The sequence below is a fragment of the Cheilinus undulatus genome, linkage group 7 (genome assembly GCF_018320785.1).
Source record: "Cheilinus undulatus linkage group 7, ASM1832078v1, whole genome shotgun sequence".
In the NCBI taxonomy this organism is placed as follows: Eukaryota; Metazoa; Chordata; class Actinopteri; order Labriformes; family Labridae; genus Cheilinus; species Cheilinus undulatus.
In genome coordinates, this window is record NC_054871.1 from 40,892,150 (window position 1) to 40,909,398 (window position 17,249).

The 17,249-nt window shown below is 37.6% G+C and overlaps 1 protein-coding gene across 1 annotated transcript in view; it reads left to right on the forward strand.

Annotated features, from left to right (window-relative positions):
* The first annotated feature begins 544 nt into the window (after positions 1 to 544).
* tprg1 (tumor protein p63 regulated 1) overlaps positions 545 to 17,249 on the forward strand; it is a 43,413-nt gene continuing 26,708 nt past the window's right edge. Inside the window, exons 1-4 of the mRNA XM_041790735.1 lie at positions 545 to 604; positions 1,078 to 1,306; positions 6,001 to 6,092; positions 13,672 to 13,848. Of these exons, the coding sequence (XP_041646669.1) occupies positions 1,085 to 1,306; positions 6,001 to 6,092; positions 13,672 to 13,848 (491 nt within the window). The 5' untranslated portion in view covers positions 545 to 604; positions 1,078 to 1,084. The remainder of the gene's footprint in view (positions 605 to 1,077; positions 1,307 to 6,000; positions 6,093 to 13,671; positions 13,849 to 17,249) is intronic.

Below are 17,249 nucleotides of genomic sequence, written 5' to 3' on the forward strand. Positions count from 1 at the left end.
TCTTGGTTTCCTTTAAGGTCCTAAAGAGGCATTTAAGCATGAAAGTCAGCCTTTTTGAGCAGCTAAAACATATTTTTTATTTTATTTTTTCCAAACAAAAAATATATATATATCAGCAAACATGCACAAAGCCAAAAAGCTGGGTGGTTGGGGGCGGGGGACATTTTTGCCCCAAGGCCTCTTAACAGGTTCAAACGCCCATGCACCCTCATTAGGAAGCAGTCAACATCCACACAATTAAGATCTGGGGAAAATGAGCACTATACACAAGGATAAAGCCTTTATCTTGCTTTAAAGCAGCTGTGTTTACAGGTAATTGAAAGTTATTTCTTTTGTTTGGGAGATGGTTGTGTGGTATTTCCTGGCTCGCTGTAAAACAAGCCTTAGGAGAAAATAATAGCCCAGCCTTAATCCTCGACAGAGCAAACCAGTTCAGTGTTATGACAGGAACTATCTGCCTTGCTGAGAATGATGTAGATTCTTCCTCACTGCTGCAAACTACGCCCTTGACAACAAACGAAACATACGGAAGAAGGAAGTTATGCACTTGTTGCTGCTGCTGCTGCTACCCATCAACAAATTTTGCTGCCTGTGAAATTTATTGGTAAGTGTATCCTTTTTAGTCGCCAGCACTTTTAATGCATATCAGATTATATATATGTGAACCGATTTACGCCTAGATGCTAAAAAAGAGATGAAAGAAAGATTGGCAGGTGTTACGTTTTAAAGAGTGGCCATGTTAACTGGTGACTCTTAGCCAAAAGCGCCTGTGTTTGTCGGAGTTACAACTTTTGTTGATCTTACAGTGTCCTTAACACTGCATCTTTGTGGTGTTTTTATTATAGAGGTAAAACATACTCATCAGAGGTGTATTTGACAAGTGTCAGTGTTATGTGTTAACAAACAGGACTCTTTATGCCATGAAGGTCTGTTTTAACTACGACAATCACCGTATTCCACTCAAAGCCACCGGTTAACATGGTCACTGTTTAAACCGCAACATCGGTCGAGTTAAATATCCTTAAATGAGTTTTTCTTTCACTTAATAAACGTCCACATGTCAATGTTTTTGTGAAGCCCCATCATGGCAGAAGTGAAAGAGGAAGCAGTCCCAGGTGAGGAGCAGCAGAAGCAGCTCAGCCACACCTCCGAAAGAGCGGAAGATACCCAACCTGCTGCCCGCTCAGAAGACGCAGAGGAGCGGCCACCGGAGGTCACAGCGGCCCCCTCCATTCCCCAGAATGATGCCAGCTCTGTGGTGTCGCCTGTGAACCAGTTTAGGATGAAGAGGTTCTTCGTGCTCAGGGTAAACACTTTGACATTAACTCTTGACAACGGGGACATTTTAAAGAAGTTGTTGGTGTAACTTGTGACATTAGCTGGTTTGAAACTCAAAGTTGATCCAGTGGTAGAGAATTTAAGCTAGCTACTTGAGTGCTTCATTTAACGACACTTTGATCTTGTGATGATTTTCTGTCTCCTCTCTGCTGTATTTAACTGGCAATCATATTCAGATTTATGTACACATTTACAAGTTTAACTTTTATTTAAGAGACACACTTTTATCCTCCTGTGAGGAGTTACTGCTTGTGAAATAGAGAGAAATTAATAATGATGACTGTTATTAACCATTAAAAGCATAAAAAACATAAGCAACAAGAAGGACTATACCTAGAAATAGCTTAAAATGTTCGTGACTCTCGTCAAATCAGATTAAAGATAATAAAGATTTCAGAAACAGCCTTTGTTAACAGTTCCCTGTCTTAAATTCACATTAAAGATGATTAAAGTCCCTCTAAAGTGATAAAAAAAACATCTTTATTTTAGGTTTGTTGTATGACAGGCAGCTGTGTTAGGAACCACCAGGCCAAATATCAGTCATGAAAAACATCTTTAAGGTTATAAAATTAAGCTCCAAAACCTTAAAAACTGAGGCAGTAAGATCTGCTCTAGGAAAGTGTGGGCGTGTTGGTTGAATGAACCTAAGCCACACCCCGTTATGAGAAATACAAGCCCCTCAAATTTAAAAAAAACTCTACGACCTTAATGGAGGAATCATCTCTCTTCTACGCTGCTATGTTACAACTGCCTTTTTTTAAGCCCCCAGAGAAACTATCACATATATAAAAGGCAGGCAGTTTGCGACAGACTTGGCAGGAATAGGCCGAGTCTATCATTGGATACTTTACTAAACTTTAGCATCATGATGCTAACAAACAGGAGGGATTTAACTGTTTCTGCTTGTAGAGAGACAGTCACAGTCTGCTTCTTTTAATCATCCAGGATTAAAGACAAGTGAGATATGGATTAAAACACACCTTTAGCAGGTAAGATGTGTGTTCCTGCTGCTGGTTCAAATAAAAAATAGCCAAAGGCCGGCCATACACTAGAAGATTTTTTAATCTGAAACGATTTTAAAACCGTGGGAGACCACAGACTTCAGGCCAGTTTCCAAAGATTCTTCATCTTTAATCCTCTGAACACACACACTAGACAACTCAGCCAGATTGTCAGATCACTGCAGACCACACACCTGCCGACCTGCCTACGACCTCGCGTGATCACGTGACTTCAGAAAAAAACAAAAAACACGGATGTCTGTGGATACCGTCTTGTTGTCTTTCTACAACAGGCTGTCCTGGCACGCATTACAGGTGCAGCAAAAATCATAAAACAAGGGAAAGACTCAGGACGAAATCCTGGCTAGAATTAAGTTAAATTTGTGTTTATGGTGAGAGGTGAAAGGATGTATGATCCAGCTGTGATGCTCTCACTGGTTGTTGTGGGCACTCCATCAGAGGCACTACGTCCTAGAACCGTAAATATCGATTCAGGATTTTGGAGGCTACGATGCAATTTGGTGTAGTAAAACAATCGTGTTGACTCCACACACATGAGGATTATTCAGGCAAACAGTGGTTTGCAAAGAGGCTCCTCTCGGGATATGCCCCCACGATCGTCAGGGGAGGCAAACCTTGCCCCAAATCGGGCTTAAAATCCTGAAGTGTGTGGCCGGCCAAACGCTCCAGCAATTAGCCTGCCCCATGACATTACCCTGAACTCTGATGAAAGATGGAAGTTGAGGATTAAATCTTACTTTTTTCAGGCACTAATCTCTCTGTTACGATACTTTTAATAACTTGTAGGACACCATGGCTGATAAATTTGGGATATTTACCACACAATGAACAAAAACAGCATGTTAACTTTTAAAGAAGGCAGTGACATCAGCTAACAACAGACTGTATTGAGATGAACTGCTCTGTGATTTTATATCGTTGTAGCATAAGGGACAAGTGTGCCAATTTCACATGGAGTCTCTTGACACTGGTAGCTTGTTTTACATTTTTAGATGTTACGTTTTTTGTTGTTTTTTTTTTTTCTAACACATTTCTATTGAAATGTTTCTCCAACACACTCCAAATGCAGTTCTGTTTAAATTTAGTATGGCATTAAAGATCTCTGACAATATAAGATACAGTTGGCCAAGCATTTTAGTAAACCAAGAGCTAATTTGTCCTACAGACTTATGGCAGGCCACTTTTACAGCTCATTAAGTGCTTGCCTGCTTAAACAAGGCACAAAACACCTAGAATACTTACATGTTTCTTTAATGTTTTGTTTTTCAGTACATTTTTTCACTCGGCTGCTTTCAGATGATGCATGTCCGAAGATAACTGCAGATGGGAGGAGGGAAGAGATTCATGTTGAAAAGCACTTTTAAAATACAGAAGTTTTGTTTTGCTACTTTGGAATCCTGACAGAAGTGACACATTCAGGCAAAAAAAAAAAAAAAAAAAGTTTGAAAATCTCATGGAGGAAAGGCAGCAGGCCAAAGCTGCTGTCTAAAGCCTGGGCAAGCAAAGTCACACACCATCTGATATGGTCCATATCCATATAGAAATCCAGCTTGGTTCTGCACAGTTTGCTTTGGTTAAGTACATTAACTCCTGAACTTACCTGTGTTTCCACATCTGATGCCATCCGTTTATGTAGTAAATAGTATATTACTGTTTCCACTCAAAGTGTGTGTTTGACTAAACAAGGATGTCAAAACTGTTTGAGACGCACGCCTTGCCTTTTGGCAGATTACAAGACTCCTTATAAATTTTGTCTCCCTTCATCTAGTTAGACGATGCTAGACTATAGGAGGTCTGCAGGACTGCGTCATTTGTAAAAACGATCGCCTCCATGCCAAGTATATTGGCTAAACCGCTGGAAGAATCACTGGTTTGGATCTAACTTGATGCATGTAAGAATTTTCTGATGGCAACTGCAGCGTACATGTCCATTTATTGCTTTAACTTTTCTCCTTAATTCGCTCCTAATGGCTGTTCTTCATTTTCTGCCTCCTATCTGACATTCTTGCATCATCAGTATCACGTGACTGCAGACAACCCATACTTTACAGCATCGAGCCAAAGTTAGCTTAAAATTCATCAATTTCCAGCCTGCATAAGCAATGTCCACTTCAGAGGTGTTCTGTCCTTATACCGATTAAGTTGGCACTTTTGTCATAATGGGCTACAATAAGAAGTATACTGTATGTTTTTTTTTTTAATCTAATTTATGGGATCATGCATTGAATCATTTAATTTCTTGTTGCATATTGCAAATTTACCAACAGCTTAAAAAGCAGGTGGCTATTTGGAAAAGCCTTTTTTTAGATACTTGGCCTGATAACATGCTTTTTTAAAGACCTGAATAAAAAAAACACAGTTCTTATATAAGTAAGTTCATGAAATGTAATACATGGTAATTTATTTAACAGTATGTAAGCTTTTAAAAAGCTCCTCTTGGACCAACAGCTACATTAAAACCCTGCTGACATGATTTCTGCTTTCTGAATTATGTAGAGAACAGTGTTAGCAATTAAATAGCTACACTGCATAATGATTTATTTTGATAACACAAATTTGATTTGCTCTTATTACATCTTCACCCACTTTAGGAGCATTTAAATTTTACGAGTTTTGCTTGTAGGAGACCATGGTGCTCTTTTACTATTGTTACTCATGACATTTCTAAATTCTCTCTCCAGCTTAGGAAGTGTTGAATGGGGTTGTAACAATGCTATAAATATTAACTTGGATGTAATTCTGATAAATAATAAAGCAAGATTAATACCTGTTTTGAATTTGAGTCCTAGGCACAAAATATTGCTTTTATTATTACCAAGAAATGCAAACAGTTTAAAAAGAATTGCAAGTGACCTCCTGTACACTAACTAAATTGCACAAATACACAGATAATGTTTCAGTAACAAAACACTGTCAATGTAAAGTTTAATTTAGACGGTATGTACAAGGTCATTCTTCTCCTAGGATGTGATGTATGTTGTGTGGTGAGTTTAGTATGTAAATGATTGTGCAAACAATTTGATAATTGTTCAAATCTGGGGGAAAATAAATCCCCAGAGACTCAAATTCAACAGTAAAGAAATTATATCAGCATCTCAAAGGTAGCATTTATTGGATTGCAGTAAGAAGTCAGTCATACTTCCCATGTTGCACGGTGGCTTAGCATAAAGTTCAGATACTGTAAGTCTGTCAGGAGCCCTCACTATGAACTCCTAATCTTTTTAAGTTCTTCAGCTTGGCTTTGAAATAATAAAACACAGAGAAAAGAGTAGAATCGCTGTCACATGTTGTAAATGTAACTGAATTGGAAAACTGAGATGCTTATAGCTGACATATTGGATGTTTGGAGAGTATTTATTATGCACTGATTTCTTCAAATACCTGACTTTTTCCAGATTTAAACACAGAAGCTGCATGCTCAGCCCTCTCCATTTTCAATTATTTATTTTAATATGCTGAGGCTTCATGTTTTTCGTTATTGTTATTTTGTTTGACACACAATGGCACTGACATTTTGTTGGAGTACCAGTCTCAGCTGCACATCTGCCTCAGAGATTACCCCTTAAGCTCTCTGTGCACACATTGTGATTGTCACAATGGAAAATTAGAAAGTGACACCCGTGCATTTCTGTCTCCTCAGCCTGGCACTCTGAATCAGGCCCTCAAAGACATTGAAGCTCTGGTGGATAAAGAAGTCGATGGCAGCATTCACAGCATTTGGCTGATGGCAGAGTGAGTTCATGATACCATGTTCTGTTACACGACTTCATGTTCATTGTGACTATATATTTGTTTATCGTCTATAGTGAAACCCTCATAACACCTAACTCCTATGTCCCATTTCTAAGTAGTACTGAGACACTTGATAAATGGTTTCTATTACAAAATGATAAGTACTTCTTTTACAGTTACGCTAGCAATAATATCTGTGAAGGCACTGTAACTGCTGTCACTGTAAATGAAAGTCATTATTGATTACACAGTGAGTCACAGTAAGAACCTTTAGTTTGCCTCAAATCTTCATTGAGAGTTCAGTCTTTCAGTACTTGTAAACTTTGGTATGATACTAATGAAGACCAAATTCTACTTGTTATGAAACTAAGGATGTTTCTAAGCATCTATTTCCGTATTTGGCTAAACACTTGTTTAAATTTCGATTACCCGACTAGTCCAAAGAGGAGAAAATCCTTAGAAAACAGTCAGATTCCTCACAGGATCATAGTGTCAGCGGGTGTGATGTTAGCCTCATATACTCTCTACAGCAAGGCTAACATTACAAGCTAGCGTCGCCAGCCTTCGTTCCTCTTTGTAGATTAATATCATGCTTTGATATGTGGCCTCTTTCCACTTCGGGTGGAAGTTGTACTTGAGTTCGACCCTCGACAGCCTACATACCATTTAATTTCCATTTACTACTTTCAAAAACTGATACCATGCTGTTCCTACTACACGCTAACTGCTAAGCTACCACTGAGCTTCTCGTATTTACATGCATGAAGTGGCAGACAGGAAGGCAGCGGCCATGAACTGAATGTACAGCGGCCTCTAGTGGCTGTTTCTGTTTCTAGTGGTTCATTTCTGTTTAAAAGAGCATAATAGACCGGGATTATAAGCCTGTGTTTATAAAAATGATGATATAAAAAATCCTCTGCTTAACCGACTTGTAAATCCTGTGCCGGTTAATTTGATAAATGAATTTAACCGTTTTAGTGATTAACCGCGTGCATCCCTATATGATATCACAGCAACACAAGTAGAAGTCCAACATACCCCATATTACGTAGTTTGTTTTTCCAATTACTAAAAAAATTAAAACAGCTTTCAGAAAATATTAAAGTATTGCACAGAAACATTAGCTTTTTTCATGCCCAAATGTTGACATTGTCTTTGTGCAATTTATACAGTGCAGTGGTTAGCCTGATTTTTTGCATTCCTCTCTTAAGCACCTTTCTCACTGTCAGTGCTAGCACTACCAGTCTTCAGTCTTCTTTGTAGGTCAGTGACTACATGCTTATGTTGTTAACACAAGCATTACTAACACAATGTTGGTTAAGCTTTGCTGTGCTTGATAGGCCAGTTTAACCTGATTCAGCCAGCATTCAACTTTATCTCTGTAATCTACACTGAAATACTGCCAACCTGCTCTGCACCTGCAAGATGTTCACTGCGCTTGTTTTTAACCAGGTGGTAGAGTGTCATGATAGTCTAGAAGTAGCTACAGCCCCCACTCTCATCAGGTGGTAGTTCACCACAACATTTGGCCAGGATTACAGCTATGAATTTCTACAAATATTTTTAAGTTGTAGGTGCCAAGTGGCAATGGTTAATCACTTAGTTTATGCACATTCCTAATCAAAATACTGAAATAATTAGGTTGGACAAAAACTAATGGCATTGTTCTAGTATGTTCCTTTTACTACCAGAGAGACAACAACAAATGTTTATGTTATTCTACTAAAAAGAAAGACACTTGCAGCTGCAGTCACAATATTTTGACTTGAGTGTAAAGATGTGAGAGTATATATAGATGTAGTTTACTGTATCATGTAACGCTCATTCATAATCCATATTTAACATATGTACTGTTGGAACTTCAAGTGACCTGCTGCCCTTGGGAAGAAAGTTTTAAAATCTAAACATGATATGTAATGATAAAGGCTCTTGGTACATTGCATGCAAACATTCTCATTAAAATAGATATCAATGTTCTTACAAACCCCAAACTCCAAAGACAATCACATTTAAGTCGAAGCACAGGAAGTGATTTAAGTGCTGGAACACGCAGCAAAATGAAGTGACTGCAGGACATTTACCGAGTGCACTTGCAGATGTCAGGTTATATCAGTCCTGCAAAAAGCTTTCAGGAAACATTTAAAAGGCTGGCCATGTGAGGATGAATAATACATCCCATTTATGCAGCTCTGTCCAACACACGTTAACGTTTGTCCTACATTTGGCCTGGATGTTGGATTTCTTGCAACAGAAAGAATGCATTATATGGTAATCCAGTGACGCTGCTGCCTTCCCCAAAGGGGAGAAAGTGACTAATGTTAGAAAAGCATGAGAAATTCCTCAAATGTGGCTTTACTGAGGAGCATTTTAACTAAATCTAACAAAGTGTAAGATGATCTAATGCAGTAGTTCTCAAACTTTGTTCTGCCCAAGGCACACCCAGTATCAAGTCAGAACTCAAGACACACCGAATACATATCCATGCCAAATAGCCCCTTTAACGCATGTAACACTACCTTTGGTTGTTGTTTAGTTGTATGGTTGAACAAATTCACACAGCACACCTTGACTTTCCTCAAGGTACACCAGTGGGCCTGGATACATCATTTGAGAGCCACTGAATGAATGAATGAGTGAAAGAAATGTATTTTGGTTCACTTGCAACAAATAAAACAATTTACAAATTCAAAGTGAAATTTCTGAATTTCTAAGGAAACCAAAAGGATATAGGCTGAAGCCAAAGCTTATTTAAAACCTACACCTCATATTTTACAAAAACATGACATTCACAGAAATAAGTGCATAGCAAGAACAACACTGATGCATTGTTGTTAACGTTCATTTGCAATAAATGCAGAATAACATATTCATAATAACTTAAATTTTCCATGGTGTAAGCCTATTTCAAAACCAATTGATTCTTATACAGTCTTTTGAGCCTTACCAATTCACTGCTTTTACATTTTCAGGAGAAGAATTCCACAAATTTACCTCTCTAACTGACAGACAATGAAATTTGACATTTGTTTGTGTCTTTGGTTTTTGAAAAATGAATGTTCCTCTTAGACTGTATCAACTGTCTCTCATTATAAACAACTTCTGGATACTTTGTGGTAATTGTCCAGTTTTAGCTTTATACATTGTTTGTATTGTATTGTATTCAACTAAGTCTGTAAACTTAAGTATATTTAGTTGCAAAAATAGAGGATTAGTTGGTTCACGATAGTTTTATTTACTTATAATTTGTATGGCTTTTTTGTAACAGAAAATAGAGTTTGTATTTGTTTTTTAAGTGTTTCCCCAAACCTCTCCAATGAGTGAGTGATAGTGTACAAAGATTTCTGATTTAAGAAATCTTGAGCTTTATACAGAATTGTGATGGATCTAGACATTTTGGCTCTGACATAGTTTGAACCATCTAAATCACGCTGCATCTCAGTGGTGAAGGGAGTGCTTGCTGACTTGAAGTTCTTCATTGGAGATGATCCAATCCCCACAGTATCAGAACAGCCCATCAAAAGTCTCAGAAGGTGCTATGATGCAAGCCTGAAGGACAGAGACCAGGTGAAACACCTGAGCACATCAACACTGGCCTACAATCCATTGACAACACCCAACTACAGGAAAGTTAAAGACCTAGTGCCTTCAATTTGGTCTCCTATCCTGGGTGTTGTGGCCCCTTGCAGTCTATGAAGTACCTTTCTCAACAGTAGAGAAACTAGAGAGCAGAGTCACAGCCCACATCAAGAAGTGGGTCAGAGTTCCAAGATGCCTCACCACCATAGGCCTCTACAGAGATGGTGTCCTCACTAGTCTCACAGAGGAGTTCAAGTGCAACATCTCATTCTGTGTTTTTTGGAATCCGTTTATATGAGATTTCCAATTTAGTTTATATTTTACACACAATGTTTCATTTACTTCAGTTATTCTAATCTTATAGCCAAGGTTGATGCCTGGTTTCCAAAAATTATGCATTTTGTTTCACCAAGGTGAAGGGATAATTTATTAGCATCAAACCATTTTTTAAGTATATTACGTTCCCTCTCCACTGTATCCAGAAGTTGTTTTAGATGTTTCCCAATACAAAAAATTGTTGTATCATTAGCAAATAAAATACACATAAGTGGCCGAGAAACACAACATAAATCATTAATAAACAATACGAGCATCAATGGTCCAAGTACTGAACCCTGCGGGACTCCACATGTACATTTTTTCTTGAATCCATATTGTTGTTCACAAAGTATGTTATGTTTGGAAAAGAAGTCATTAAGCCTTTTTACAAATATTTTTTCTAAAATTTTTGAAAATTGTGATAACAGAGAAATGAGTCTATAACTTGAAAACCTAGACCTGGACCACTGATCTAATGTCACGTTTTTTATTTTGGTAGCTCTTTTGTTTTGGTTGTGTGCCCTTGACTTTAAGACTTTCCTAAGACAATTGTTTTTGTTCAGGCATAATCTGAGATGTAGTTTACCGTTCATTAATTTTAAACTATTTGATGACTTAAAACACTTAATGCTTTAGCTCTGTTGACACTTTTTAGGGGGTTTCATGCATATATATGAGTATAATTCGTCTTCTTCTCAGTATGTTGAGACGTTATGTTTTCATGCTGTTCATCTGTCTGGACTAGTCTTGTCAACTTGATATCTTAAGAACACTTTGAGAAAATTTCTTTAAACGTTGCACTATTATCTAGCTGACTCAAGGATAAACTAATTGTATGTGGAGGTCATAGTTGAAAGGTTAAGGTCATTTGGCCTCATGTTTATTGCTACATCAGGGCTTCAAGTACTCCAGCACTGTGCTTGACCTCAGATGTGATGCTGTAAGGGGGAAATGTTAGGCAGCAGGGTTGATACTGGCCAGTACCAATGTTAAACTGATGCAGAGGTGCATGTGGCCTAATTATGACCTCTCTAACATCTTACTTATGCTGAGGCAAGGTTCATCACTTCATTAGCACAGTCAAAGATCTTCACCAGTACTTTTCCCATGATTCCTTGGGTAGCGATCCGGAGTGTTTCATTTGGATGTGGACACATGAACAGGACCAAAGAAAGATATCAGCTCTCTGAGAATACCTCCTGCCATTAATAAGTTGTGTGCAGAGTGTTGAGGAGCAAGATTATATATTTGGCTTTAATTAATAAGACTGACATTTTTCCACACAAAGGCTTCTTTTTGTTTCTTTAAAGGTGCTTTAGTTAATTGTAATTTTCTTGACATTTTCTTTTTAGTGGGGAAAATTTAGTAACTAAGAAATGCTTGCATGCATATTGTATGATCTTTGCCAAGGGCATCTTTGGAAATTGTCAGGCTTTTACAGTACATTATTGAGCAGCTCTGCTTTACATGTTTTTTTGTATTAACTTGAATTAACCTCCTGCAGAATAATAACAGCAGAGCTGCTCCTCCTGACACAAAAACAGTGAGAAACAAAGGAAAAAAATCACTCTTTACAAGAGGTTCATAACACAGAGCTGGCACAAAAGCAGTCAAAACAAATGAGGAGGTCTTAAGTTCAGCCAGTCCTCATCCTTTTTCTTTTTTAGAATAAGTCAGAGTTTTCATACAGTGCCTTCTGAGGGGTTTTATATTATTGAGGACTTGACTTGTGACCAGATAAGTGTACTCAAAGAGTTTCTTCATATATTTTTAATAGAAGGTAAAAGCAGAAAAAAGAGGCTTTTCTTGGATGGAAGTCATCCTGGCACCTGTTCTTGCCAGGAAGTCGACTGGCACATATCCTGAACAAAACAAACACAGTATGAATTCTTAAGAAGGATTTAAAGGTGCCACACATAGGATCCTATCTTACACTGGGTTCAAAGCATCTTGGTGTGCAGCTTGGGTGTCTTTCCTTTTTTTCACTTAACACAATTGTCATATTTACACCCTGCACTCACATTGTTGAAATAGAGATTGAACCTGTGCTCCCGTTAGCGTCCTAGGGCTATACTTGTCCAAAAATAAAGGGTGGTCAGGTACAAAGTTGTTGCATTCTTACCTTGAGGACGTAGACAATGACTGTGCCTAAGACCACCTAAAACCTGGTTTGTAGTATAAAGTATGTGGTGCTTACAAGCAGAATTTGGGGAGCAGGATAAAACCTATACCCTACCTCTTCCTGCACTCTCATATATCCAAACCAGACAATCTCCTTTAGTTCTCGCACCCCACACCCCACTATCCTACCTCTTTCTCTTTATTTAGCCTTCCCCCAGCCTGTAGGGCCCTCTGGGGCTCATCATGCCTGGTAGCTACAGTGGAACCCTAAAGTCAGTGGTTCTCAACTGGTGGGTCGAGACCCAAAATTGGGTTGCAGAGCCCTTTTCAGTGGGTCATGAATGTGTCCTGGCAGCAAAAATTGAGCCAAAAGGTCCATGAAACTCTTTTAAAATAGGCTTGTTTTCCCATCTATTTGATTTGTCATGTTTGTACCGTAGGAGGTCAAAACTGTGCTGTTTTTCAATAAATGAATCAGATTAGTCAAAAAATATCAGACATTTGAGTTGTATTTTCTCTTTGAGGAGTTGATTGTAGGGTCCTGAGGCTTGTGAACCACTGCCTTAAGCTTCCCCTAAACCATATCAGCAAATGTTTTATATCACTGACTCAAAAGACTCAGTTTAAGATCATTAATAGATAAATAATTGTCATCTTGCATCCTGTTTTTATTGTCTTTGTAAATGAAACCAGATTTTTTAAAAACCGTAATCCCTATATTGATTCTAGTGCTGCATGATTTAGCAGTAATGGATGATTATGACATCCTGGATGATATTGCAATTTGTGACTGTAATTAAAACATAATACAAAATGGTATCATGAGTCTACATGCTTGGTTTTCAAGGAAAATGTACTACTAAATGTGAAGTTTTTTTGTAATGCTTTCAAATTGACATTTTCCAAAGAATAAAAGTTTTTCCTTTTTTGGAAAATGAAGTTACTTCTACAAAATGCAGTAGTGGCACTGTAAACTAAAAGGCCTTTCTGTAGGCATTTTTGTGAATCTTTCAACTGCTATTTAATACAAAATAATTGCGGCCTTAGCACCCAAAATTATGTAACTTTTCGTTTTTCACCAAAGGTGCAGTCAAACTCCTGTACATTGTCTAACTGACCCTGTTTACAGTGAACAAGTTGACATTTGGCTTCTTCTAAAATTTCCTGTGATTTGACAAACTTTTATTTAAATTTGATGTATATAATTCTTCACTGAACTTGGACTAAGTGAAAGAAGAATAAAAGCTGCAGTAAAAGTGAAGTGTGTTATGATAACTTGAAATTTTAAAAAGCTTGCTGAAAATAATTTTTTCCAATGTCAATGTTTCCAATGTCTGATGCTAATGCTCTCATGTCTGCTAACGTTAGCTCTCCACTGCACATCAACAAAGTGCTTGTTTTGTAAGTGTGATGCACATTCCTACCTGTCTTACTAGAGCAGCAGAAATGTTAAGTAATAAGTCATATATACATAAATGTTGCTTGAAGTTGAATAAGACTATATTGAGTTTGGACCAAATGTTTTCTCCATACATTGTGTAACATACTCCCTTTCCTCTCTCAGGGTGGACCACTGGAACAATGAGAAAGAGCGCCTGGTTCTCATCACAGACAGCTCTCTCCTGGTCTGCAAGTACGACTTTGTCATGTTCAACTGTGAACAAGTGCAGAGAATACCTCTGAACTTTGTGGATCGCATCTCCTACGGCTCCTTCAGCTTCCCAAAGCACTCTATTCTTCAGTAAGTGTGTCCTCATTAGCCCTTTATTAGTCCTTCAACAGGAAACTTCAAATACACTCTGTCCAAAAACTTGCAGCTTTGAGAAATGATAACCAGGAACTTTCTAACTAAATAAGAGAAATATTGAATGTCAATTGGGCAGTGTGCAAAACTGGATTGTTCTTGGGAGAAAGCCTTGGATCTCTAATGCCCAGAGTCATTTTTAGTAATTTTCAGTAAGTCTACTTAAGAACAGCTCTTTGTATCATTTAGCTGCTAATTAAAAATAAAGCCTTAGTTTGAGAATTACAAATATTAGCCTTTGTTATCTGCTCTGTGCTCCAATTTTCTTCATAAATAGGAGACTTATTGTAAAAAATCCTTTTTAGCACTGGATTAGAAGTTTAGTTGTAGCCCAAAACATAACTCACTTTCAAAGGGGAGAATGTAATCATTTCATAACGCAAAATAATGTGTTTTATCTTACAAGACATCCTCTAGTTTTGTGAGTTTTTTGATCAAGTAATGAAAAATGAAACATGCAGCCTTTTCAACCGATTTCAAAGGTTGCAAGGGTATGCATGATTTACTAAAAAGTCTCAAATTTGACAGTGTACGGAGTGAGACGATGCAGAGGGCAGCTTTAGACAGCAATGTGGTGGATGGGGAAGACATACAGACAATCGTGCAGGGAGCAACTAGGGACACATAGAAGAGCCGAGCTGAAACAGACATGGCAGGCAGACGAGTGTGTGGAGAGTTTTTAAGGGCTAAGGAGTGCAGAGCTGTCACTTGGAGCTGTCGCTTAACTGATTAGTGGCAAAATTAATGTAGTCCTTTCATCTAAACCTTTTAAAGACGGCTCAGGGGATACCAAACCAACTAAAACTAATTTGATGAATAAAACGTAATGTGCTGTGAAGAGCTTAGAGAGCGCTGCCTTTATTGGAGGCTTTATCTCTGCACATTACGTTAAATTATACATAAAACGCTCTTGAAAGCCACCCGGGAGTCCAACAGTAAAGACACAGATTCAAATGAGAGAGACTCGGGCCTCAAACAGTTCCTCTTTCTGTCCTCATCTTCATCGCTTCCCTCCTTTTCCTCCTTGTCTTCCTCTCTGTCTCTCCCCCAGGAAGTGTCTTCATTTTGTCTAGGTCATTCTGTCTTATTTTTGGCAGAAACTGATCCACAGTAGAGTTCATGTATGTCTGAAAAATAATCCTCCCCAAACCTGTGATAGTATGCAAAACTTTGTTTCCACATCACAAAATCACTGTAAGAAGAATGCAACAAATATCTAGTTGTAAAGATTATTTAGACAAGTAAACCCCCTTTTTTTGGTATAGCTGTATTTTAAACTTTAAAATTTTTAATAAACAAGAAACTAGCACATTTGCAGCTATAAAGCTGATGTGTTGAATTTCACAAACTGTGACCTGTTAGCACATCTGCAAGGAAAACCAGGAGGGGATTACAGCAAGGTATTTCCTACAGTTACAGATAACATACATATGACAAAGCACTGTGATTTGGGATAAATAGACATGTTCAGTCCTACACTGAATTCACTAGAGCAACTTGACTTTAGTGGATGATAGCAGAAAAGGTGTAGTTTTTAAAGATCTTACACTATAAACTCTTCAGATCCTTAGATTTAGATTTAGATCCTAGAGACCCACCATGCTGCCAGAGCTTGTTGTTGGATAAAACTCGTGGTGAGACTGGTAGGTAGAAGTGCAAAACCCTCTTCTCCACCAAGAAAAGCTTTTGGTGCAGTTCTTTGCAGTTTTTAAATCAAAATTTGGTCAAGTTTTGAAATTTTGGTGGGTGCTGATACATACCTCCAGTACATTCACAGTAGTTGCATGTCCTGTTGAAATAGAAGCCTTTATTTCAATAATTTTCTGCAGCTGCTCACAACCCTGTGCTTATATAATTGCTGTGATGTGGATCACCATAAACACGTATCCACACACACAAATCATATATGATAAAACGATATTGAATGAAACATATCAAACCTGGGCATGTATGTCGCCTGAACATCTTTTAAGTAGGTTGCTACTAAAATGATTGTTTTAAGGGCAGAAATACACAACAGAACAAAGCTACAGAATGAGGTGGGGTGTGACAAGAGGCTGTATAGATTATGAGAATGAAAAGAATAAAAGGAGTAATAAACATTTTAAACACCACCACTCAGGTGCAGGTACAGGCTTTAGCTTTTCTGTAAATAATTTCCTGTGTTTCAAATTATTTCTGCATTTTATTGTCTTAAAAGACAGATTTATTAAAACACAGTGGGCTAAATTTTAGTCGTCAGAAGATTGTTAAAGACAGCATTATTTTGGTAAAAAAAATCATCCAGACGTCAGTGAACATTTACATAAAAAAAAAAAAATCAAAGTATAATCACAGAAAACATCACTCATGTCATAGAAGTAATTAAAAAAGAAGTATACAGTTCCCCACGTCAGCAGATATTTATAAAAATTTAGCTTAGGTTTTTGTTCAGCTGCCAGATAACAACACTATTTCACCAGTGTTTTCATTCCAGTGTTGTGAGCACTCTCCTGAGCCGACTGTTGTGACTGTTGTGATCTGACCACTTGATGTCAGTGTAAATCCTCGGTACAGACAGTTCATGCCGGAGCGTGCCACATCACATTTTTTCATCTATTTGATGTTGTCATGCTTGATTCTGTGACTGCGTGTGTGTATGTGTTACTAAAAAGTCCATCTCATGAATACGCTGCATCAAATTCGACACCTTCAGAGTTGCATCAGAAAAGCAATTCCCCTCCTCCTGAAATAATCATAAATGGACAAGAGGCTGGAGGATGTTCAGCATGTTAAAGATTCAGTCGTGATTGTTTATTAAAGTCAAGCCTTCAAAAACACATTTCAAGAATTTAAAGAGACAAAAAAGCACAATGTTGTTTCTTTTTGATTTATAAGAAATCAGTGGGAACAGAAACACTGTTCATGAAGGAGCAAGTACAACCTAATCTGTAATGTTATACAACCTTGTGCTCGCAAATTGTTAATTTAAACACCCACTTGAAGCCCGGTAGAGCAAGCTTACAATATGTATACCATGGATGGATGGATGGACTGTCATTGCAGTTTAGTTGAATTGTGAGATTTTTTTTTTTACATTTTTTTTGTTTTCAGATTTTGGATTCTAATCAGAGATCTTTGAAAATCTAAGCATAAAAAATTATATTTGTCAAATACTACTACGACTTGTAGTAATTATAATAATAATTACTAGTAGTAATAATAATGATAATAATAATAATAGTAGTAAAATAATCATAATAATAAAATAATGTTAAAAATCTTTGTTTATAGACCACTTTTCCAAATAAAGTTACAAAGAGCTGTCCTGGCAGCAAAGACAACAAAGCAGTTAAAAC